The following is a 25,340-nucleotide window of genomic DNA, read 5'->3' as shown; positions in this document are numbered from 1 at the left end:
CAACATTTGTCATAATTCAACTCCAAAGTTGCAAGACTTGACATTTAGTCTATCAAAAAGTTGACGAAATCAGCAATAATTCCATCTTCTCCAATGGTTGCCACGACAGTTGTGTACTTGAGGGTCTTCGTCTAGGAGACGGACGGTGGAGCTTTGTTGTTCCGCAGCGAGGAGGACTCCCCTTTGTTCTTCCATCACCGAGGCTCCTGCCTCTAGGGAGGGCGCCGTCGATGTCAAAGATAGCCACCCTGCTTATATATGCTTTCATCCTTGGGCCAAGAGTAGAATCTTGAGAAAGCTTTTTTATCTTGGCCTCGAGCTGACTTTGATTCATTCAGAAGATGTACTTCCAACCAGGCTTAAACATGTTGTCACTCTAGTCATGATTATTCTCAAATTGACTTTATACAGGGCAGAGAAAAGAAAATGTCAGTGAAATAAAAATCCGATCCTCAAAACTGTAACATGCAAAGAAACCAGGGAGTCCATATTGTCAGTTTTAGTTGTTGCAAAGAAACACATTCTATACTTTTGCCATCTTCTTTGCTCTCTTTTTAACCATACTTCATGGGTATCTGAAAATGCATCTATAATAGCTCCCTTTTATTTATGATACAATTATAAATGCAGTATTTCCTGAAGGCCCAATTCCGCCACACCAACTACCTGTATGCTGATTGGTTGCTTAGTATTGGAAGCACAGAAACTTCCTCACATGTATATGTTCATTATCACCTACAAAAATGTGTTAATTATCCAATGTTTACCTACGACCGCATCAGGGCAATGCTTGTCTCCTGACGCAACACTATATAACAACAGCAGTTCATCAGCGAGAACAATGGAAGTTGAACAGAAATACAAATCAATAAACCAACCCCAGCAATGGACAGATCAACTGCATCGCAGCCAAATGAATCTCAAAAAGAATCAGTGGGCAAACCGAAGGGAGAAGGAACTGAAAGCTGCATCAGCGTCGTGTGGCCGGCGGCCACTGTCGCTCTTCCCCGTTGCAGACGAGGGGGCGGGGCAGAAGAGGTGATCGCGGTAGCGAATGGGAGGGGGGGGGGAATGAGAAAATGGCGACTGCGGAAGCGGACGAGGGGGCCGGCGGTGGACGGCAGAGGCGATTGCGGCGGACGGCGGAGGCGGCGAACGACTGGGAGAAGGGGAAGGAGCGCACCTGAGCCGACTCATCTGCGTGGTCACCTCTCGTCCAGGAGCCGAGATAGTGTCGTTGGAGCCGAGCGTCAGCGCGCGAGCCGAGGGAGCGCGTGGAGCGGGTGAGACGAGGGATACCGTGGGATGCTGGGAACGTACAGGTGTCAGCAGATGCGATCGGGTACGCACAGGAGGAGGTTTGCAGCCGGTCTCCACCGAATTTTTTTTCCCATTGGGTTTGAGCGGGGTGGAGACCGGCTGCAAACCTCCTCCTGTGCAGCCCCGCCCTCGATGCGCGCCACGTGGAGAAGCTCAGCATCGTATGGATCGTCTTCTCCGCATCAGTTCCCAAGCGTTGCGCGGCTCCCGGCTCAGCTCGGCTCCTTAGCGTTGGGGATTCGATCCTGACTGCTGCGACCGGTTCGCGAGCGCGCCGCCGCTGCCAGGATTCGCCTCCTCTGCCGCCTGGGTTCGCCCCCGCCGTCGCCTGCAGTGGCCTCCATCAACGCTGTCCGTCTCCGAAACTCCCGCCGGCAAGGATAGTTTCCCCACCCAACTCTCCACCTCCCATACTCAAGTGCTTGCTATATATGCCTCTGTTGTTGCTCTTGCTGGCGTTGGCTTGTCTAGTATATCCATACAACACATGTCCGAGCAAATACCTTTATTTCGATTCATTTTCACCCATTGCAGTTGAACTCTATGCACTTTTTTTTGCACCAACAGTGGTAACTGAGAAGAAAAAAATATTGTAGTATTTAGTACATACTCCCTCCATTAATTCCAATGCTACTCGAGATTTTGGAAGATCATGTATATTTGAATATATCCATTATGCAGGATCTTGTCATGTTTTGGATTTCAATGCTACTGATTGATAGTGCTCTGTCACCGTATACAATGTTTGGAAGATGTTAATCTATTATGTATTTGTGCATCGACCATCTTAGATGATGGACACAACTCTGAACATAATTTCAGTTATCAGAAATGTAAACAAGTAATGTCAAGATCTCATAATTCGTGAACTGAAAGAGAAAGTTGTCACACTTAATGTCAGAAAGAGACAATTGGAAGCACAAGTTAATCAGCTACTGACCAAAATATGTATGTAAATATTCTTACTTGTGCACTTTTATTATGTCATCACTGAATTTTGATAATGCATTAGTTATCACTTTCACTGCACACTCAAACTTCCTTCTAAGGCACAACTTTTCACTGCAATGAAGCGAAGAAATCTCCTATGGGTTCAAGGTCAAGGTGTGATTTATACTACTGTTGGTCCAGAAAATGGTCAAACTTACGGTCTGCGGAAGGTATCTTGTGTCCAGTCTGGGTTCTCCAAGCCACTGACTATTTGCAACTTCACCTACAGAAGGAGACATTGCGGATCAAGCCTGCTGATGTATTGATCAAATAGTGTAGAGAATTATTTTTGTAGTGATCAATTATACATGTAGAGAGATTTCTTATTGACAGGTTGAAATGTCAATGTACGATGTATGCAATGAGCTATTTGTAGATTGGTCATAGGGTCAAGTTTTAAGATTTGTGGACTGCTGGTTTAGAAGATACTTATAGAGTAATATAGGATGAAAAGGTTCTTGCTACAGTAAAATTGTATGATTTTTGTGCTTTTGGTTTGGAAGCTACAAAAACAATGAAGGAAAATTTTCTGAATTTCCAAACAAATTGTGTTCTTTTACTTGAGTTGAAGTCCTACTTAATCAAAAGACAAAAATAATATCCTCAATAAAGTTGTAGCTTCTTTTGTGAAGTTTCCAAAAAGTGTATTTATTTGGAACCTTGATTCTATAGATTAAAAGATACTCCCTTTGTAAAGAAATATAAGAGCGTTTAGATTACTACTAAAAGTACTTCTATGTGTATAGCAGATCAAAGAAACAATCACACTTTTTACCATCACCTTGAGGATTTCAAATCATACATATATATATGTTAGATAAAAAGATACATTGTACATTGCCAGGTAGAGAAATCAACTCTAGATTCCTACAACATTTGTCATAATTCAACTCCAAAGTTGCAAGACTTGACATTTAGTCTATCAAAAAGTTGACGAAATCAGCAATAATTCCATCTTCTCCAATGGTTGCCACGACAGTTGTGTACTTGAGGGTCTTCGTCTAGGAGACGGACGGTGGAGCTTTGTTGTTCCGCAGCGAGGAGGACTCCCCTTTGTTCTTCCATCACCGAGGCTCCTGCCTCTAGGGAGGGCGCCGTCGATGTCAAAGATAGCCACCCTGCTTATATATGCTTTCATCCTTGGGCCAAGAGTAGAATCTTGAGAAAGCTTTTTTATCTTGGCCTCGAGCTGACTTTGATTCATTCAGAAGATGTACTTCCAACCAGGCTTAAACATGTTGTCACTCTAGTCATGATTATTCTCAAATTGACTTTATACAGGGCAGAGAAAAGAAAATGTCAGTGAAATAAAAATCCGATCCTCAAAACTGTAACATGCAAAGAAACCAGGGAGTCCATATTGTCAGTTTTAGTTGTTGCAAAGAAACACATTCTATACTTTTGCCATCTTCTTTGCTCTCTTTTTAACCATACTTCATGGGTATCTGAAAATGCATCTATAATAGCTCCCTTTTATTTATGATACAATTATAAATGCAGTATTTCCTGAAGGCCCAATTCCGCCACACCAACTACCTGTATGCTGATTGGTTGCTTAGTATTGGAAGCACAGAAACTTCCTCACATGTATATGTTCATTATCACCTACAAAAATGTGTTAATTATCCAATGTTTACCTACGACCGCATCAGGGCAATGCTTGTCTCCTGACGCAACACTATATAACAACAGCAGTTCATCAGCGAGAACAATGGAAGTTGAACAGAAATACAAATCAATAAACCAACCCCAGCAATGGACAGATCAACTGCATCGCAGCCAAATGAATCTCAAAAAGAATCAGTGGGCAAACCGAAGGGAGAAGGAACTGAAAGCTGCATCAGCGTCGTGTGGCCGGCGGCCACTGTCGCTCTTCCCCGTTGCAGACGAGGGGGCGGGGCAGAAGAGGTGATCGCGGTAGCGAATGGGAGGGGGGGGGAATGAGAAAATGGCGACTGCGGAAGCGGACGAGGGGGCCGGCGGTGGACGGCAGAGGCGATTGCGGCGGACGGCGGAGGCGGCGAACGACTGGGAGAAGGGGAAGGAGCGCACCTGAGCCGACTCATCTGCGTGGTCACCTCTCGTCCAGGAGCCGAGATAGTGTCGTTGGAGCCGAGCGTCAGCGCGCGAGCCGAAGGAGCGCGTGGAGCGGGTGAGACGAGGGATACCGTGGGATGCTGGGAACGTACAGGTGTCAGCAGATGCGATCGGGTACGCACAGGAGGAGGTTTGCAGCCGGTCTCCACCGAATTTTTTTTCCCATTTCAGTTAGTGTAGAACGACCGGGATGGATTGGGTAGAATGCAAAGTAATCAGCCCTTTGACTCGGTCCGCCTAACATGTGGGACCTATGCTGTGGCAGTGGATGGATACGGGCTACGTAAGTGAGGTGTATAGTCAGGACCGCTGTTGCAACCTCAAGGACTGTATAGACGTCGTATTCACATGTATAAGGACTGTACTGAAGCATTTCCTGACTATGAGGACGATGTTAGACATTTGCCTGCAACTATAAGGACTAACATGCAATTATCTCCGAAAATTACGGACGCACTACATTTGGAATGTAGGGAGTAAGTCATATACGATGTGGTCCAAATAAAAACTGTTATGGGTAATATACATGAGAGGTGTTAGCTGTCAGTCAGTGTTTGCATCGTGTCCAGCGGTTCCAGTAATGGCTTTAACTAATTCCTGGCTCCTCCAGCGGATCGACCCCTTCTTAATCCTTTTTGTATTTCCAACCCCCCAAAATCTCCCCACTTCTCTCGGAGTTGTGGTTTCTTATTATGGGAGTTCATGTCTGGCTAGGGGGGAAACGAATTCGGCCACATCTCCGGGTCGATCCACTAGAGGTAATCTCCGCCGTGATGCTCTAGAAGAATTTGTTCAATCGATTTGGGAGCTGTTTCCTTGTTCGCATTTCTTGCCATTTTCTTGGAATTGAAGGATTTACGGTGTGTGGGAGAGGCCCATGGAGGTGCACAACGAGGTAGATGGATCAGGTGTACCCCTGGCCGTGCTCCTCAAGCGAGAGCTGTGCAACCAGAAGGTGGAGAAACCGGATATCCTGTTCGGGGAGGCGAGCAAGAGCAAGAAAGGGGAGGACTTCACGCTTCTCGTGGCCAATTGCCACCGCACTCCAGGCGAGGGCCCCGGTGACAATGCAGGCGGCGGCGACACCATCTCGATGTTTGTGGTAACTAGATGACCCGGTGCGCCAATGACGCAAAGGGCGAGAGCAAACCAAGCATTTGAAGCAAGCTCGTCAGAATATTTAGTTATAAGGAAATATATACTTAGGTATGATGCTGATACACAGCGTTATAAGAAGTTTTGATAGCCATTTACAATGCTTTTAAAAAGCAAGCAACATAGGAGAGATGCCTCATATAGATACGCATACATAATTTGAGCAGAGAAGATTTCTTAGGCCCATTGTGGTCTTCTAAGGGTGTGCATGCATGAATAAGAAGACTTGTTATTGTTGGATAATGCTTGCATGGGCATTCCTCTGAAGGACTTGTCATTTCTCTCCATCCAGATCCCCCATACGGCAACAATGAAAGTTTCCATGAACAGAGGTTTGTGCCAAGTTTGTTTTCCCATGTGCAACATCTCAAGTCTGCATTCAGAGTTTGGCCAAGTCACCCTAGAGAATTGCCAGGGTTTCCTCGGGAGGATTATCACACAGCAGGCATGTATAGTCATTAGTAACTCGGTAGTGCCTCCTGCGTGGCATATTTCTCATATTCAGCCTGTTAGCCAAGAGAAGCCAGGCGAAAACCTTTCCATTTCATATTGCACTTAGCTTTCCAAATCCAGTTAAACGCAGCATCAACCGACATCTCTCTGAAGCAAAATGAATAGTACCTATTTGTGAGAATGCTGGTGGAATCCCCACTTCTCATATGAGGACTGTAGAAGGAGCAATGCATGAAAAAAAAGGAAGTCAAAGTTAGCAGATAGAAACAAAATATGAGGAATGCATCTATCATGCCTCATGCATGTAACTTCTCATAGTAAACGAAACACTGGCAAGCAAACTTCATTCAGCATAGCAAGGGGAGACCAGGCAAACAGAAAAACAGAAATACGGCAACGACTACTAATGCATCAAACTGTGAATTCCAGACCTTTCTTTCAACAGGAATATCCACGTCATCGACCAAAAAGAGGGCACAAACGATGAGCTATATTTAGGAATGAAGCAAATCACATTAGAAAAGAAACCCTTCCGAGTTCATTGCTCTTGCGCACACACAAATGAAATGGAAAACTGTTGTTCTTATGCCCATGATCAAGCCTCTCGCACATAAAAGCTACAATGAGACCTAAAGGGAGGGAAGCTGGAGGAGGAGAAAGGAGAGAGATGACCTGTGTCGCGAGGCTCCTATAGTGCAAACGGTCGTCGTGGCACGCTATGGGCAGTGCTCAGAGTACTCTCAACTCCAGAGAGAATTGCCCAGAGTGATCCAAACTGGTACAAAACAATACATAAATTGTTTGCGTCAATATATGATCCTTTCGGTTTGCGAAGAGTTCAAAACTATCTTACGAATTCTTGCAAGCCTTCTTACTGTACTGATCATGTAAAATCTGTGAAATTATTACAAGTAATTTTTTTCTCTCGAAATCTCCAATCCGATGTTTCAAGATGAGGAGTTGGAGACCATGTTGATGAAAGTAAATTATGGAAGAAAAGAAGCCCATTCCACTATGAATATCTTCGTTATGCAATTCCCATAAAGTAAAACAAAATGGTTTAAATAACCTTTTATCAGGGTAAACTCGAGTTCTTGCATTCCTTTTATTTGACTCACACCTGCCTGCTGCTCATCGCCTACTACTCTTAGCTAAAAGGAGGTGATTCGAATATAAGCACTACTTCCGGCTATACAAATTATTGTGGCCATCAAGTTAATTCAAGCACTCAACATTCTACGACATACATGATCTAAATAGGATTAAACACAAAATAAAAGTTAAATATTGTCAGTACAGATGCTATCATATATACATCAAGTTAATTCAAGCACTCAACATTCTACACAAATTATTGTCAGTACAGATGCTATCATAGAGTTATCTACAAAAGCTAAATAGGATTAAACACAAGACAAAATAAAAGTTTGTCACACCAAATCCCTGTCACCTAATCTCTTTCTCACTTTTAACTTCAAACCAACATCGAAAACGATAATAATCTAAAGCAAAATTAAATCAGACTCATTTGTTCATCGACACAGAAGCAAATAATTCACCTAATACTAAATCTAAGTAAAAGGACTAACCATAATTAATTGGCTAGGCTGCCCATCAAAAGAAACCTCTGCATAAGAAGCAGACCTTGCAAAAACTTGGGACTAATCAGGTGGATCTAAAACAAAACATGTCCTCAACTCCTCTTGCAGTCCTGCTCCAACCCCTCGTGTATCTCGGCACCTCCTCGCGTTAAGACCATAGTAGCCGGGAACGCGGGTCGACGCCGTGTCCCGTGTACCGGGTTCATCGACCCCAATCGAGGGTCGGGATCGAGTGCGGGTCAATAGGATTCGACGGCGGTACGCATTCCCATGAAGACCGGACGTTGCAGGTACAATGGCCTGAATTAAGTGGTACCATGACCTGAATTAAGTGGTAGCATGTATTGGTGCCTGTGAAGCAAGAGCAAAAAATCAAGAACCTACAAAAAAATCTTTTGGATAACATGTGTGCATTACATGGTTGCAAAGGGTTAAGAGGCAAATTACCTGTCCTTGACTAAGAACTAATTGACAAGCTGCTGCAGCTACCATAAACGCCACAGCTAAATACATCCACACAAATTGTAGGACAACCCATAAGCACCTGGGTACCCAAAAAATATGTCTAACATAGTTAGCATCAATTAGCAGGGGCTAAAATAAGCACAGCAGACCATACACAAAAGTAAAAGGCAGTTTATCATTGGGAAATCATTGGGTCTGGGCGTATGAAAATACCCCATGGCTCTGGAGATGAAGGATGGCTACAACAATCAAAAGAAAAAGCATGTACCTTTGACATTCAGTTGTTTCAGCAATGCCCAAAGTATATGGTATAAAGTTCTGTGAATATCCAATCCAACCCTGCAAGCGTTTGAAGGAACATGAGTTAGCAACAAATGATATAATCTGATAAGGGATCTTACAGTCCTCAATTAACTCATTTACATGGTTTCCAAAATCGTGGGGTACACGATTTCTAAAATACAGTCAATTAGAGCGGCTCACATGCATCAATAACATCTCGGTATTGGCATCAGAAGCTATTTTTATGGGCAAAAATCCCCAAATAATCACATGGACAAAGAAAAGCTATTTTCATACAGCGATGTAGAAGTTCTTATGAGAGGAGGCCACAGAAGATTGGGCGTGTACTGATCCTTCATTGCCTGAATATAATAAAAGAGGGAACGATGTGTGAAGCTCACCTTGATGTATTGAAAGGCAAAGGAAGAACAAACATAGTGATCCAAGCCAAGAGAAGTAACAAAAAACAGGAATATATTCATGTTAAATTCATGGCAGACACATAGATGATTAAATATGCCAAAGGCAGCAATAGACACAAAACATCATAATATGTGTGGACAAAGCTAAACTAATTTGAGAGTGGCATTCCATGAAAATACACAAACCAGAGGTGCAGTAAATGAGGCTCGAATTCCATGACCAAATCAGCATACAGACGCAGAGAGGTCCTCTCACCCTAGAGCAACCAAACAAAGGTGCAGCAAAAGGAAACCGGTGAGGAACCTGCAACAAAAAAACAGATGATTGCTACAGGTGGTGAACTAATACAAAACGAGACCACGGTGAGCGGGACGGTACCTCTGATGGTTTGATGGCATTGTTGGAAATAAATAGTCCACATGAGCACGACCAAGTTGATGAGTGATAACCATGGCCACGGGTACGACTACAACCCTGCAGCAGCATGGATGCAAGGAAACAGCTAGACCATTACCCAAAAGGGCACCCAAGAGTGGCAGACCCTAAGCAAAGAACACAGCAAACATAAAGCATCAGTAGCATGTGGTTCATATGACAAAGAAGTGTGCTTCTGAGGCTCATATGACAAAAAATCTAGCATACCATCTGTAGCATGGGCATTTAATTTAAAAACTGATTATGTAATCAAGCTTATAATCAAAGCCTATAAACTATCAAAAGTTCTGTAATACATTGATTGGCGGAAACAGATGAGGTAAAAACTGTAGGTCAATGGAACTACAATAGCTCACAAACACCAGGTAAAGTAAATTCATCCATGTGTAGGAAAAGGCGGCCTATAAGCGAGATAGTACTCTAGCAAAAATTCTAGCATACCATCTGCAGCATGGGCATTTAATTTAAAAACTGATTATGTAATCAAGCTTATAATCAAAGCCTATAAACTGTCAAAAGTTCTGTAATACATTGATTGGCGGAAACAGATCAGGTAAAAACTGTAGGTCAATGGAACTACAATAGCTCACAAACACCAGGTAAAGTAAATTCATCCATGTGCAAGAAAAGGTAACCTATAAGCGAGATAGTACTCTAGCAATGGCATCACAACAACTCACAAGATAAATTTTCCTGAGCAAACAGTAGCCGCTTAAGCACATATCTGGGAAGGAGCTGCAATACCTGCGGACGGGTTGGAAACGACGATAGCAAGGACGCCCAGACAGGTATGTATCTTCTTTTATAAGGTTTTCTTATACTTCATTTTGGTGTGACAAAAACCATCCAGGTATGAGCTTTCGAGCTTTAATCCATTCAGTTGCCTGCATAAATCAGTTGCTTCAGTTTCCTTGGGCTCTATCATATAACAAAGAATAGAACAATATAGAAGATTCTCTACCAGAGCTGTAATTGTTAGCAAATATATGCTTTCTCAGATAGAGTTCAGAAAATTCAAAAATACATGTGATGCAAATAAAGGTTGGGCGGAATTCTTAGTGCATCAGGCCAGTATTCAATAGAATAACCAAGGTCAAACAGAAAATCATTCATGATCTGTAGCATATGTGATAGTAAAGATGTATATCCACAAGGAAATAAGCACTGAATAATAAAACAAGGATGATTTGACAGTACCTTGCTTTCAGGAATTTCAATTCCAACCAAAACTTGCTCCTCTACACCTGCAAGCAGCCACCATGCATCAGAAACTCACCTACCATCGCACCAAAACAACAAGCGGGAGAAGGGCAACACAACATTGCACAAACGAAAAGGCCATCAAGATGGGTTACGTGCCTGCTCGCAGAGTTCTCGTCGGACACGTAGCCTAGGCTCCCGATAGCACCGACGAAGAGGTCATCCTAGGCGGTGGCAGCGGCCAAGCACCCCCATCGCTGGGCACCATCACCTTCTAATCGGGTTTAGTCCAACTACGAAAAACAGATGCTGAAACTTCAATGGTGGTGATTTGCTTGGTGTGCTTTTGCTTGACTCCTTTGGTCACACATTTTCCTTTGTCTCCTTTTGATTTGTTGGCTTGATTGCCAAGATAATCTAGGCTCCCGATAGCACCGACGAAGAGGTCATCCTAGGCGGTGGCAGCGGCCAAGCACCCCCATCGCTGGGCACCATCTCCTTCTAATCAGGTTTAGTCCAACTACGAAAAACAGATGCTGAAACTTCAATGGTGGTGATTTGCTTGGTGTGCTTTTGCTTGACTCCTTTGGTCACACATTTTCCTTTGTCTCCTTTTGATTTGTTGGCTTGATTGCCAAGATAATCTATACATGAGTAAAAGACATCAAGCTTGCAGTTAGCTTTTGCCGTCCTATTAACCTTTCCCCTTTTTAGAATAAACGAAAATGTACATGTGCACATGAATTTGAGAATTGGAGAAAACTCAGTCCCTCCTTATTTTTTTATCCCAACAAAAACTGTTGTTCTAGAAGGCGGCTAAAGTATACCTGATTTTATCTGACAGGCAGACATAAAGAACAAAATCCTAACTCTGTAAAACAATAGTCTACCACAAAATTATGTTATTTCAAAATCCCATGTTTAGTCCTGATCCATGATGAGTGTTGCTCTCTTCCAGAAAAGAAGATGAATGTCATAACAACCTACAGCGAAATTGAGGAGCCTAATTATCTAAATTAAGATCAAGGATTATCCCAAAAAGGAACTTCTTGCTCCTGCTCAAATCAATCTAATCTAAGACGAGTTGCCGTTTTTTTCTTTTTGAGTGGAAAAAGGAAGCCAGACAGATGAACCTCTCTACCTAGGAAGATTGCAGGAAGGAAAAAAAAGAGGCGAACCTGCAGGAGTGTGCGAGGAGGTGGAGCGAGAGGCTAGAGAGAGTCCTGTCGATGCGGAGGAGGAGGAGCGCAAGGGAGTCGTCGTCGAGGACCACGCGACTGCGACGGGGAGAAGGCTGGATGTTGTCGCGGAGGACCAACGCCCCAACCCCCTCATTCCTTCTGGCCGCGGCGGCCGCCGCCGCCTCCTTCTCCTCCTCTCTCTCTCTCTCTCCCGTGAGCAATGAGGCCAAGGCTGAGAGGAGGCCGGCGATGGGGAACAGAAGGAGTGGGGACAACTCTCGTTCCCGCCGCGGCGAGCGCGCGTACCTGTCCCCGGCCCCGTGGAGGCACCGTGCCCCAGCAGCCTTGCCTCAAGCACCACCAGCAGCTCGCGCGCTCACGTAGCCCAGGCTTCGATAGCACCGACGAAGAGGCGGCGGAGGTAGGAGAGGAGGCGGCGGCGGGGGCTAGGTCTGGCCGCTCGCCTCCCCTTTTCTTTTCTCTCGCTCGCCCACGCGGCCCGCTCGCTCCGCAGAGCGCCTCTTTTTCGCACCCGCACGCACGCGTGCAACGCACACTGCACCGATGACCCACGCAGATGCCTGGCCCATGTGTCATCTACTAAACCGCAAAAACACAGAGTAAGCCAGAACTGATGGCTGGATCTTTGACAGCTAGTCAAAAGGTACTGAAAACTTTACAGCGATGCTAATTAGGTGAACCTTTCATTACAGCGATGCTAATTAGGTGAACCAGATCGAACGCAAAACGCAATGGCCTCGTATGGGCAGGTTGCCTAGAAGGGTTTATATGTTCAATTTATATGTTCAATGCTTCGGCTCTCAATGTTTTGGTTCTCCTTAATTTGTCGATATGTTTTTGTTTTTGCAATAAGCCCATTGAGACAAGTCAAATAAAAGTGTTGTTCATACATACTCCAATTCGCATAAAGCCTGCCTAACTAGACCTCACAGCCTCACAGTGATGCCTTTGAAGTCGATGAATCATGTGGGTGTTTCATCTTTGTAGTCTAATATTTTGACTTTTACATAGAGGACCATGTCATTGGCCTTATTTTGTGGTGTGTTTGCATCAAGGCATATGAGGGCATTTGTCAGCTACTAATATTTTACTGGCCCTTCATTGTTATTTGTCTGGTCATTTCGGTAGTCAGAAGGTTATTGAGTTTAGGTACATTCATAGCGGACGTCCTAGCTTTGCTAGATCTTTTGGGCTTCCAGCAATTCTCAAAAAATCTATTTAGTTCTATTAATTTTTGTATATGAACTCAGCAAGATCCCTTGGCATGCAATAATGGCAAGCCAAAGTCACAATGAATTTATTCCTGTAAAAATGCAGTTCTACACTGAGTTTATCACTATACTGTCACCTATTTTTAAGTTGTGCGTACACCAACTGAAGTGGTTGCTAGTCTGACTTGAGTTATTATTCTGGCTTCTTCTTAGATTGTTGATGGCCACAACGGACCTGCGGCTGCAGTATACACTAGGGAGAATCTCCCAAACAATGTGTTAGCTGCTATTCCTCCAAATCTTACAAGTGAGGAGTGTACAGCGGCATTGCCAAGGGCACTAGTTGCAAGTTTTGTTAAAACAGATAAAGACTTCCAAACAAAAGGTATTGTTCTTTCATTAGATTTACACTTTTAAGTACTGTAAGGGATGATATATGTACGCATGATTATTATGTGGAGGCTTATAGCATTACCCCCTCTTCAAAAATGTATCTTCCCTTTATTACATGTTCTTATGTAGAAGTACTATTTGTTTAATAGGATATAAGGTATACATATTTATCATCCATAATAAAAAAGTAGTTATCAATGTCTGGGTGATCTTTGCAAAGCTAAACATATTACTGTTTGCTGCATTGATGGTACCTTTATGATTTTTAGCTGCTTATATTGCATAGTATCATCAGTATTGTTGCTCTGCAGTGTGAATTGACTGCAACATTGTTTTCAGCTGCACGCTCAGGAATCACGGTGACTTTTGTTATAATAGATGGATGGGTTGTCACTGTAGCATCAGTTGGTGATTCGCGTTGTATTCTAGAATCTGCTGAAGGTTCAGTTTACTTCTTGTCTGTTGATCACCGCCTGGATGCCAATGAGGAGGAGTATGTTCATACATCGAGGCTTTGTTGCATTCATGTAATATCCTTATCTTTGTGATTAAACTAAGGTCCATGACTACAGGGTGGAGCGTGTAACAGCAAGTGGTGGTGAAGTTGGGAGAATAAATGTTGCTAGAGGTGTTGGGGTATGTTCTTTTCATTTGTGTATGTTTGTCAGTTACCAAGTTAACAACTGTCTCCTAGGCTGTTTATATATTTTTTCTTTCCTTGGATATACCGTACTGTAAATGTAGTTCCAGTGACTATTTTTATTTCACTTTTTCCCTCTGCAATCATTATTCAGATCGGTCCACTAAGATGTTGGCCAGGCGGATTGTGTTTGTCAAGGTCAATTGGTGATACCGACGTTGGAGAATACATAGTTCCTGTCCCCCATGTGAAGCAAGTTTTTTTTTTGAAATGGAGGCGTACCCCCGGCCTCTGCATCATGATGATGCATGCGGCCATGTGTGGAAAAGATTCTGTCATGTTATAAATAATATCTGACACCAATAATACCATATAAAGACCAATGATTTCTTAGATTAAAACAGCTAATTCTTGCGATCATAATAGATCTGAGATTTGATGCATCCAAACTTATTGCAGCTATCCAATGCCGGAGGGCGGCTTGTCATTGCTAGTGATGGTGTGTGGGATGCATTGCGCTTTCAAGAAGCCCTGAACTACACCAGGGGGCTGCCAGCTGAAGCTGCTGCGAATCGAGTTGTTAAAGTACTGAAATTTTATTACAGGCAGGTGTATCCCTTCCTGGCATAGTGCATATCTTGGTACACTTATAAGCCATTATCTTATCTAGGAAGCTGTGAGCTCAAAAGGACTACGAGATGATACTACCTGCATAGTAGTCGACATATTACCTCCAGAAAAGCTAAGCCCTCCATTGAAGAGGCATGTGAAAGGAGGCATCAAAGCATTATTCCGATGGAGGCCCTCAGATGAATTATCTGAAGAACAGACAGACAATGGGTGTTTTGAACCTGATGTTGTAGAGGAACTATACGAAGAGGGGTCCGCAATGCTTGCTCAAAGGTTAGCATTACTGTAATACACTGTAGAATTTCGAAGTTTGTCCTAGAAGAGTATATTGGGAACATGCATCAGTATACTATAATGGTGTTATCATATATGTCCCGGAGATGTCCTCTTAGGTGTCATTGACACTTGCTAGTGCATTCCTGTCATGTTACTTTCATTTGTCAATGGATGTAGGTGAATGTGTCAACTTATTCAGGAGAGCTCACGATCAGATCAGCCTATCGTCGTTTCTTCTTAGGGGCTGTTGATTTTGAGCCACGGAAGGAATTTGGGAAACTTGGGCTCCACCTCTCTGCCAATTTTTCATTTAGTTGGCCTCTCTAAATCGATGTTGGACTGCTGATCGATTGGCTCGTCGAGGTCTTGACCACCCTGAAAAATGTGTGCTCTATGACCAGGAGGAAACCATATAAAACTTGCTCGCTGCATGCGTGTTCTCTAGAGAAGTTTGGTTCTCTGTGTTGTCCTTGGTTGGGTTACACAGCACACTGCAAGGCCAAATGATCTTGCGTTTACTGATTGGTGGCGTCAAGCAAGGCAGCAAGCGGTTCGACAACACTGCAAGGGTTTCGATTCTTTAGTCGTGTTGGTAGCTTGGTGGATTTGGAAGCATAGGTATGGATGTGTTCTTGAGGGGGCTCTTCCTCGTCGTAGTTTAATTATGCAGAACCTTAGGGATGGGGTGAAGGAAATATGCCCTAGAGGCAATAATAAAGTTATTATTTATTTCCTTATATCATGGTAAATGTTTATTATTCATGCTAGAATTGTATTAACCGGAAACATAATACATGTGTGAATACATAGACAAACAGTATGTCACTAGTATGCCTCTACTTGACTAGCTCGTTGAATCAAAGATGGTTAAGTTTCCTAGCCATAGACATGAGTTGTCATTTGATTAACGGGATCACATCATTAGAGAATGACGTGATTGACTTGACCCATTCCGTTAGCATAGCACTTGATCGTTTAGTTTGTTGCTATTGCTTTCTTCATGACTTATACATGTTCCTATGACTATGAGATTATGCAACTCTGTAGGATCTAGACGTAGATGTGTCTAGAGGGGGGGGTGATTAGACACTTAGTGCTAAAGTTGCAATTTTTAAGCCTTTTCGGTTTAAGTGGAGTTTAGGCACAATTTCAACACACACAATACATATCAAGCAAGCATGCAAAGAGTATATGAGCAGCGGAATGTAAAGCATGCAACTTGCAAGAATGTAAAGGGAAGGATTTGGAGAGATCAAATGCAATTGGAGACACGGATGTTTTTCCCGTGGTTCGGATAGGTGGTGCTATCCTACATCCACGTTGATGGAGACTTCAACCCACGAAGGGTAACGGTTGCGCGAGTCCACACAGGGCTCCACCCAAGGGCAATGGTTGCGCGAGTCCACACAGGGCTCCACCCACGAAGGGTCCACGAAGAAGCAACCACCCACAAAGGGTCCACAAAGAAGCAACCTTGTCTATCCCACCATGGCCATCGCCCACACAGGACTTGCCTCACTAGTGGTAGATCTTCATGAAGTAGGTGATCTCCTTGCCCTTACAAACTCCTTGGTTCAACTCCACAATCTTGTCGGAGGCTCCCAAGTGACACCTAGCCAATCTAGGAGACACCACTCTCCAAGAAGTAACAAATGGTGTGTAGGTAATGAACTCCTTGCTCTTGTGCTTCAAATGATAGTCTCCCCAACACTCAACTCTCTCTCATAGGATTTGGATTTGGTGGAAAGAGGGTTTTAGTGGAAAGCAACTTGGGAAGGCTAGAGATCAAGATTCATATGGTAGGAATGGAATGTCTTGATCTCAACACATGAGTAGGTGGTTCTCTCTCAGAACATATGAATTGGAATGGTGTGTGTGTTCTGATGGATCTCTCGTCGAATGAGAAGGAGGAGGAGGGGTATATATAGCCTCCACACAAAATCCAACTGTTACATACAATTTACCAATCTCGGTGGGACCGAATCAGAAAACTCGGTCTGACCAAAATAGTAAACCTAGTGACCGTTAGGAATTTCGGTGGGACTGACATGCAACTCAGTAGGACCGATTCGGTTAGGGTTTGGGCATAACGTAATCTCGGTGAGACCGATTACACAAACTCGGTGAGACCGAATTTGGTAATTAGCTAACCAGAGAGTTGGTCAGGCAAACTCGGTGGGACCGATTTGCTCTTTCGGTGAGACTGAGTGGAACTCGGTGAGACCGAAAAGTTACAAAAAGGAAACACTGAATTTACATTGCAACCTCGGTGGGACCGATTCGCTCTTTCGGTAAGACCGAAAAGTTACGAAAGGGAAACAGAGAGTTTGCAACCCCATCTCGGTGAGACCGAGATCCTTATCGGTAGAACCGAATTGCTAGGGTTTGGCAGTGGCTAATGACAAGTGAAACTCGGTGGCGCCGGATAGGAAGAATCGGTAGGACCGAGTTTGGCTTAGGGTTTAGGTCATGTGTGGATATGGGAAAGTAGTTGAGGGTTTTGGAGCATATCACTAAGCACATGAAGCAAGAGGCTCATTAAGAAACACCTCATCCCTCCTTAATAGTATTGGCTTTTCCTAAAGACTCAATGTGATCTTGGATCACTAAAATATAAAATGAAGAGTCTTGAGCTTTTGAGCTTGAGCCAATCCTTTGTCCTTAGCATTTTGAGGGTTCCACTTTCACATCCTTTAGTCCATGCCACTCCATTGTTGAACTTATCTGAAACATGCTAGATAGAAGTGTTAGTCCAACAAGAGATATGTTGTCATCAATTATCAAAACCACCTAGGGAGCACTTGTGCTTTCAATCTCCCCCTTTTTGGTAATTGATGGCAACATACATCAAAGCTTTAGATAAAGATATAAAGAACAACAAGTAAAGCTTTGGAAGAACATGTAGCAAGCATAGGCTCCCCCTACATGTATGCACTCATGTAAATATGAAATATAGAGGCATGTGAGAGCATAAACATGACAGAGTAGGCAATGTGTTACATGTATCTTGGCCATATGCATCTGAGCAAAAGATTATCAAGGAAAATACCTTCATGCTCATGAGTCCTTCTTGCAAACAGTATGTACATAAGCAAGAACTCCTCATACTCATGATTTTGATGCATATACTTACCTTGTGGTCTCGAGTTGGCTTAGGATGGAATGAACCGGCACAAACAAGGTTAGATAACACAGGTACATCCACTAGCCAGAGCAAACAAAAGAAACCACAAGAATACCAAGACTGGGATGACATGTAGAGAGTGAGTACAAGGTACCACATTGGATTCAACATGTCCCCAAGAATAAAGATATGCAATGAATTTGGCTGATTTCTTTTCCCTTAGGTGTCTTGCTCCCCCTAAATCTTACATGGGTTATTGGGAGAAGATAGGAAACAGAAAATCAGAGCTGAAGGTTATGAATAGAACTAAATTCAAATGAGTTCATATGAACATGTCTTTCCCCCAAAAAAAACATGTGGCATCTCTCCTCTTGAACATCAAGCATCTGGGATCCTTGAGTATTCTCTCCCCCCTTGAGGTCTCTCTTGTAGGTTTGGTCCTTGAGACTGTTTCTCTCCCTTGATGTGATCTCTCTCTCCTACAAGCTTTGATGCGATCTCTCTCTCCCCCTTTGACATTAATTTCCAAGAAGGTTTCTCCTGGAATCCGTCGAATAGGTTTGGTCCTTGAGATTCAGTACAAAGCAGGGAATAAAACTGTGATGCTTGTAGAGGACAAGATTCATTGAGTGGAGCTGGATCAGAAGAAATATAGAATATGTGGCAGACTATTTTTCCTGTTGCGAAATTGGTGGCACCGAATGGCATATTTCGGTAGTACCGAAGGGATTTGGTTGGACCAAAAATGGCAATTCGGTGAAACCGAGTTCATCACAGAGAAAAATACTTGTCACCTCAGGTCACTAGTCAGGTAAGATCTCACAAAGATTTGCAATGAATTAGCTGAAGGATTTGTAGGGAATTTGATGCAGAAATATGCAGAACAAAAAGGGTAAAAGGTTTCTAGATGAAGTTTTTTTTGATTGAAAAATAAAGAAACAAATATGCAAGGGACAAATACAATAACTCAGAAAGGAACACAAGAGAACTTCATCTAGAATTGGGCAGTGACATAGTCACCTATGTTAAAGTATATTGACTTAGGAGTCAAGTTAGAGCACTTGATCATAGGTCATACTCATCGTTTAAGCTCAAAATGGGGTTACCATTTTTCGTTTAAGCATTTTGTTGTATTCACATCTTGTTGAGTTGCTTTGACTCATGTCTTGGAGTAAAGCTTCTCAAAGATGGAATAACATACCTTGGGTAGTGATGTAGTTCTTGCTCATGTAGTTGAACTTGTATGGGTGCTCAAGGTTGATGTAGTTCATCAAGAGTTGGGAGCACCACTTGGAGTTTGAGTTCATCTACCTACATGGGTTAGTTCTTGCAAGGAAGAGCACTTGTGTATCCAAAAATGACAATCATGAAGCTTAATATAGAATTTGTCAAAGGATATGTTTGAATGGTTTTGTGCTTCCTTGTCTTCAACCACTATTGTGTAGAGTCTTGGTCTTGTAGAGATTGCTCAAGATGTGAGTGAGTCGTAATCTCATGGAATTAGATTCAACCAAGCACCTACATGGGTTAGACAACATGCAAGGTGCAAATATATCCAAGACATAAGATAGTTATCATAAGAGATACATCATGGATTAGTCATAAGCTCATGTCTTGCATGTATCCAATGGAGTTTCTACTCCAAATTCGAAGCATCAATGATGTTCAATTCTCCTCTCAACCTGCAAAACACTTTCTCATCAAGCGGTTTAGTGAATATATCCGCTAATTGCTTATCGGTGCGAACATGCTTAAGATTGATGTCATCCTTAACAACATGATCTCGAATAAAATGATGACGAACTTCAATATGCTTAGTTCGAGAATGTTGTACAGGATTATGACCAATTTTGATAGCACTTTCATTGTCACAAAGCAGTGGAACATGTTTCACATAAATCCCATAATCTTTAAGAGTTTGGGTCATCCAAAGTAATTGAGCGCAACATGAACCAGCGGCAATGTATTCAGCTTCGGCGGTGGATAAGGATACCGAGTTTTGTTTCTTGGAAGACCAAGACACAAGAGATCTACCAAGAAATTGACAAGTACCCGAAGTGGACTTTCTATCAACCTTGTCTCCGGCATAATCCGAGTCGGAATAGCCAACAAGATCAAAAGAAGACCTCTTAGGATACCAAATGCCAAAATTTGGTGTATGGATTAAATATCTCACTATCCTTTTCACAGCCTTAAGATGACAATCTTTTGGAGCAGCTTGATATCGTGCACACATGCATACACTTAGCATAATATCGGGACGTGAAGCACATAGGTATAACAATGAACCAATCATAGAGCGATAAACCTTTTGATCAACTGGTTCACCATCTTTGGTTAAATCATTATGTCCACTAGTAGGCATGGGTGTAGACATACCTTTGCATTCTTGCATATTGAACTTCTTGAATAAGTCCTTGGTGTACTTTGTCTGAGAGACAAATGTACCTTCCTTAGTTCGCTTGATTTGCAACCCAAGAAAGAATTTGAGTTCACTCATCATAGACATCTCAAACTTCTCTGACATTAGCTTTCCAAACTTTTCACTAAAGAGAGGGTTAGTTGAACCAAATATGATGTCATCAACATAAATTTGGCATACAAATAGTTCTCCATTAACCCTTTTAGTAAAAAGAATAGAGTCAATTTTACCAATTTCAAAACCACTTGTAGTAAGGAACTTGGTCAAGCATTTATACCATGCTCTAGGAGCTTGTTTAAGACCATAAAGGGCTTTGTGAAGTTTGTAAACATGATTTGGTTTCTTAGGATTGACAAAGCCGGGAGGTTGTTTGACATAAACTTCCTCCTCTATTTCTCCATTTAGAAAAGCACTCTTAATGTCCATTTGGTACAAGGTGATATTATGGTGATTAGCATAGGCAAGTAAGATGCGAATGGACTCAAGTCTAGCAACCGGAGCATACGTCTCACCATAGTCCATACCTTCGACTTGTGTGTATCCTTGGGCAACGAGACGTGCTTTGTTGCGGACCACTTGTCCATCTTCATCTTGCTTGTTGCGAAACACCCATTTGGTACCAATAATGTTGTGGTTGTTGTCGGGCTTCTCAACCAATGTCCAAACTTGGTTTCTCTCAAAATTATGTAGCTCTTCATGCATAGCGTTTATCCAATCCGGATCTTCCAATGCTTCTTCAACCTTCATTGGTTCAATGCTAGAGATGAATGAATAGTTTTCACAAAAGTTAGCTAAACAAGTTTTTGAGCGAGTGATTCTCCCGGTTTGTATATCATTGAGGATTTGCTCGACGGGATGATCTTTGGCAATTCTTGCTCGAACTCGTGAGAGCTTTTGCTTGGGTCTTCGTTGAACATCTTCTTCATCTTGTTCTTCTTCTTGGCCTTCTTCATTGTTGACGTCGTCGTTCTCTTGTCGTGGTGGAGAAGGAGGTTGTTGATGTTCGTCTTGACGTATTTCCTCGTTTTCTTCATCTTGATGTGTCCCACTTGTGGATGCTTCCGTGTCGATTCTTGGTTCACCTTGTCGTGAAGTAGAAGCTTCCACTTGGACGGATGAAGTACTCTCCTTCACCTCCGTTGGGCGAATTTTGCCAATGGACAAGTCTCGAATTGCTTCTGAAGGGTCTTTGTCTCCTACATCAATTGGCAATTGCTCTACTTGCGAGCCATTAGATTCATCAAACTTCACATCTACCGTCTCTTCAACCTTTCGGGTGAAATTGTTGTAGACACGGTAAGTGTGAGAGTTTGATCCATAACCAAGTAGAAAACCTTCATGAGATTTAGGAGCAAACTTTGAATGACGATGCTTATCAAGAATGTAGCACTTTGAGCCGAATACTCGAAAGTATCCAACTTGGGGTTTGTTACCGGTGAGAAGATCGTATGCCGTCTTGCCGAGTAGCTTGTGAAGATATAAGCGATTTGTTGCGTGACAAGCTGTCTCGACTGCTTCTGCCCAAAAGTGCTTTGGCGTCTTGTATTCATCAAGCATCGTTCTTGCCATTTCGATGAGCGTCCGGTTCTTCCTCTCAACAACTCCATTTTGTTGAGGTGTGTACGTGGCCGAGAACTCGTGTGAAATCCCTTCTTCGTCAAGAAAGGTGTCCACATTTGCGTTCTTGAACTCCGTTCCATTGTCACTCCGAACCTTCTTGATCTTCACATCAAACTGATTTTGGGCCTTCCTAGCGAAGTTTCTGAAGATCTTCTGGACCTGCGACTTGTCATTAAGAAAGAACACCCACGTAAATCTTGAAAAATCATCAACTATAACTAGACCAAAAGAATTTCCACCGAGACTCTTGTAGGCGTTGGGACCAAAAAGATCCATGTGAAGTAGCTCGAGTGGCCTCCTTATGGTCATGATGTTCTTCACGGGATGTCTTCCTCCAACCTGTTTACCTGCTTGACAAGCACTGCAAAGTCTATCATTATCAAATATGACATCGTTAACTCCAAGGATATGATTTCCTTTAATAAGCTTGTCAAGGTTTCTCATGCCAACGTGACCTAGACGTCTATGCCACAACCAACCTTTTGAGGATTTAGCAACAAAGCAAGTTTTAGGTTGTGCCTTTTTAGAGAAATCGACAATGTAAAGATCACCTCTATGCATACCCGTAAAGACCATTTTATGATTGTCTCGACGAAATACTTGGCAATCTACCTCAGTAAATAGGACATTCAAACCGAAATCAGCAAGTCTAGATACTGAAAGTAAGTTGTAGCCAAGAGATTCAACGAGCATGACATTTTGAATGGAACTATCATGTGAGATGGCCACCTTACCAAGGCCAACCACTTTACCCTTTGAATTATCACCAAAGGTGACATATTTTCGAGGGCCGTTGTTTTCAGCAAGCTCACGAAACATCTCTTCATCTCCGGTCATATGATCAGTACATCCACTATCAAGAACCCATTCCTTTCCTCCTGATTCATATCCCCAAAGATTTGCCATAAGACCAAAATGTCTCATTGCATCATCGAGATCGAAGTCACTATCATCATCATCATAATATTCATGTTCATCATGATCTTGTGACTCATCATTTCCTAGAGAGGGCAATTCATTAGATAAATGATCAAAGTGGTTACTTTTATGAATTCTTTTAGCTTTGAATATGATATCATTAATGATTCCAACATCTCCTATAGCATGCTTAAGATTGGCAAGTTCAAGAAGACATTTACCAAAACTAGGATCACTAGAGTTCATCTTACTCAAGGCAATAGATTTATGGAGAATTTCATCCAAAGTTTTTAAGGAATGATTGGGAAACCGTTCCTCAAGAAATTTCCATATAGTATAGGCGCAATTTTGAGTAGGAAAACTAGCAATCAAATTTTTGGGCAATCCTCTAATGTTGAGCTCAATAGTTCTAAGATTGTGAATCATGTCAATATCTTCATCTAGGGTAGGATGCAAGGGATCGATATGGGGTGCACAAGGGCTAGCAATATACTTGTTCAAATGATATTGATTGAAGATTACAAGCATCTCATTTTTCCACTCATGAAAATACTTTCCATCAAGAATAGGCACTCTATGTCTAAGACTCCCTAGAGTACACACATCCATCTTCCTCCAATGGTGATTAAACCAAGGCAATGGAGACCAAAGCTCTGATACCACTTGTAGGATCTAGAAGTATATGTGTCTAGAGGGGGGTGGGTGATTAGACACTTAGTGCTAAAGTTGCAATTTTTAAGCCTTTTCGGTTTAAGTGGAGTTTAGGCACAATTTCAACACACACAATACATATCAAGCAAGCATGCAAAGAGTATATGAGCAGCGGAATGTAAAGCATGCAACTTGCAAGAATGTAAAGGGAAGGATTTGGAGAGATCAAACGCAATTGGAGACACGGATGTTTTTCCCGTGGTTCGGATAGGTGGTGCTATCCTACATCCACGTTGATGGAGACTTCAACCCACGAAGGGTAACGGTTGCGCGAGTCCACACAGGGCTCCACCCAAGGGCAACGGTTGCGCGAGTCCACACAGGGCTCCACCCACGAAGGGTCCACAAAGAAGCAACCACCCACAAAGGGTCCACGAAGAAGCAACCTTGTCTATCCCACCATGGCCATCGCCCACACAGGACTTGCCTCACTAGTGGTAGATCTTCACGAAGTAGGCGATCTCCTTGCCCTTACAAACTCCTTGGTTCAACTCCACAATCTTGTCGGAGGCTCCCAAGTGACACCTAGCCAATCTAGGAGACACCACTCTCCAAGAAGTAACAAATGGTGTGTAGGTAATGAACTCCTTGCTCTTGTGCTTCAAATGATAGTCTCCCCAACACTCAACTCTCTCTCATAGGATTTGGATTTGGTGGAAAGAGGGTTTTAGTGGAAAGCAACTTGGGAAGGCTAGAGATCAAGATTCATATGGTAGGAATGGAATGTCTTGATCTCAACACATGAGTAGGTGGTTCTCTCTCAGAACATATGAGTTGGAATGGTGTGTGTGTTCTGATGGCTCTCTCGTCGAATGAGAAGGAGGAGGAGGGGTATATATAGCCTCCACACAAAATCCAACTGTTACATACAATTTACCAATCTCGGTGGGACCGAATCAGAAAACTCGGTCTGACCGAAATAGTAAACCTAGTGACCGTTAAGAATTTCGATGGGACTGACATGCAACTCGGTAGGACCGATTCGGTTAGGGTTTGGGCATAACGTAATCTCGGTGAGACCGATTACACAAACTCGGTGAGACCGAATTTGGTAATTAGCTAACTAGAGAGTTGGTCAGGCAAACTCGGTGGGACCGATTTGCTCTTTCGGTGAGACCGAGTGGAACTCGGTGAGACCGAAAAGTTACAAAAAGGAAACACTGAATTTACATTGCAATCTCGGTGGGACCGATTCGCTCTTTCGGTAAGACCGAAAAGTTACGAAAGGGAAACAGAGAGCTTGCAACCCCATCTCGGTGAGACCGAGATCCTTATCGGTAGAACCGAATTGCTAGGGTTTGGTAGTGGCTAATGACAAGTGAAACTCGGTGGCGCCGGATAGGAAGAATCGGTAGGACCGAGTTTGGCTTAGGGTTTAGGTCATATGTGGATATGGGAAAGTAGTTGAGGGTTTTGGAGCATATCACTAAGCACATGAAGCAAGAGGCTCATTAAGCAACACCTCATCCCTCCTTAATAGTATTGGCTTTTCCTAAAGACTCAATGTGATCTTGGATCACTAAAATATAAAAGGAAAAGTCTTGAGCTTTTGAGCTTGAGCCAATCCTTTGTCCTTAGCATTTTGAGGGTTCCACTTTCACATCCTTTAGTCCATGCCACTCCATTGTTGAACTTATCTGAAACATGCTAGATAGAAGTGTTAGTCCAACAAGAGATATGTTGTCATCAATTATCAAAACCACCTAGGGAGCACTTGTGCTTTCAAACTCCCGTTTACCGGAGGAACACTTTGTGTGCTACCAAGCGTCACA

At 42.9% G+C, this 25,340-nt stretch overlaps 2 protein-coding genes across 8 annotated transcripts; one reads left to right on the top strand and one right to left on the bottom strand.

Moving 5' to 3' along the window:
* The first annotated feature begins 5,284 nt into the window (after positions 1-5,284).
* On the top strand, positions 5,285-15,357 carry LOC125529899 (putative protein phosphatase 2C 12). Its single transcript, XM_087518333.1, has 8 exons — positions 5,285-5,509; positions 13,048-13,219; positions 13,567-13,720; positions 13,800-13,863; positions 14,022-14,123; positions 14,327-14,452; positions 14,538-14,770; positions 15,261-15,357. The coding sequence occupies exons 1-8, from the start codon at positions 5,285-5,287 to the stop codon at positions 15,355-15,357; spliced, it is 1,173 nt and encodes a 390-aa protein (XP_087374459.1).
* On the bottom strand, positions 5,564-12,123 carry LOC125529898 (uncharacterized). 7 transcript variants are annotated; one of them, XR_007292770.2, is made up of 12 exons: positions 11,600-12,116; positions 10,581-11,065; positions 10,419-10,465; positions 9,966-10,105; positions 9,165-9,328; positions 8,972-9,089; positions 8,565-8,725; positions 8,350-8,420; positions 8,064-8,160; positions 7,605-7,967; positions 6,688-6,790; positions 5,564-6,228 (listed from the first exon to the last, which is right to left on the bottom strand). XR_007292770.2 is itself a non-coding variant. In XM_048694316.2 (12 exons), the coding sequence occupies exons 5-10, from the start codon at positions 9,270-9,272 to the stop codon at positions 7,944-7,946; spliced, it is 483 nt and encodes a 160-aa protein (XP_048550273.1). In that variant the 5' UTR covers positions 9,273-9,328; positions 9,966-10,105; positions 10,419-10,465; positions 10,581-11,065; positions 11,600-12,123; the 3' UTR covers positions 5,564-6,228; positions 6,688-6,790; positions 7,605-7,943. The 7 variants fall into 7 exon arrangements, 3 of the variants coding, with proteins under 3 accessions (XP_048550273.1, XP_048550274.1, XP_087374460.1); XM_048694316.2 differs by having other exon boundaries at positions 8,661-8,725; positions 11,600-12,123; XM_048694317.2 differs by having other exon boundaries at positions 7,660-7,967; positions 8,661-8,725; positions 11,600-12,123.
* Positions 15,358-25,340: the final 9,983 nt, after the last annotated feature.

This window comes from Triticum urartu, chromosome 4A (assembly GCF_056163025.1).
Source record: "Triticum urartu cultivar PI428250 chromosome 4A, HENAU_Tu73, whole genome shotgun sequence".
Classification (NCBI taxonomy): Eukaryota; Viridiplantae; Streptophyta; class Magnoliopsida; order Poales; family Poaceae; genus Triticum; species Triticum urartu.
This window is presented reverse-complemented; position numbering and strand designations above follow the sequence as displayed.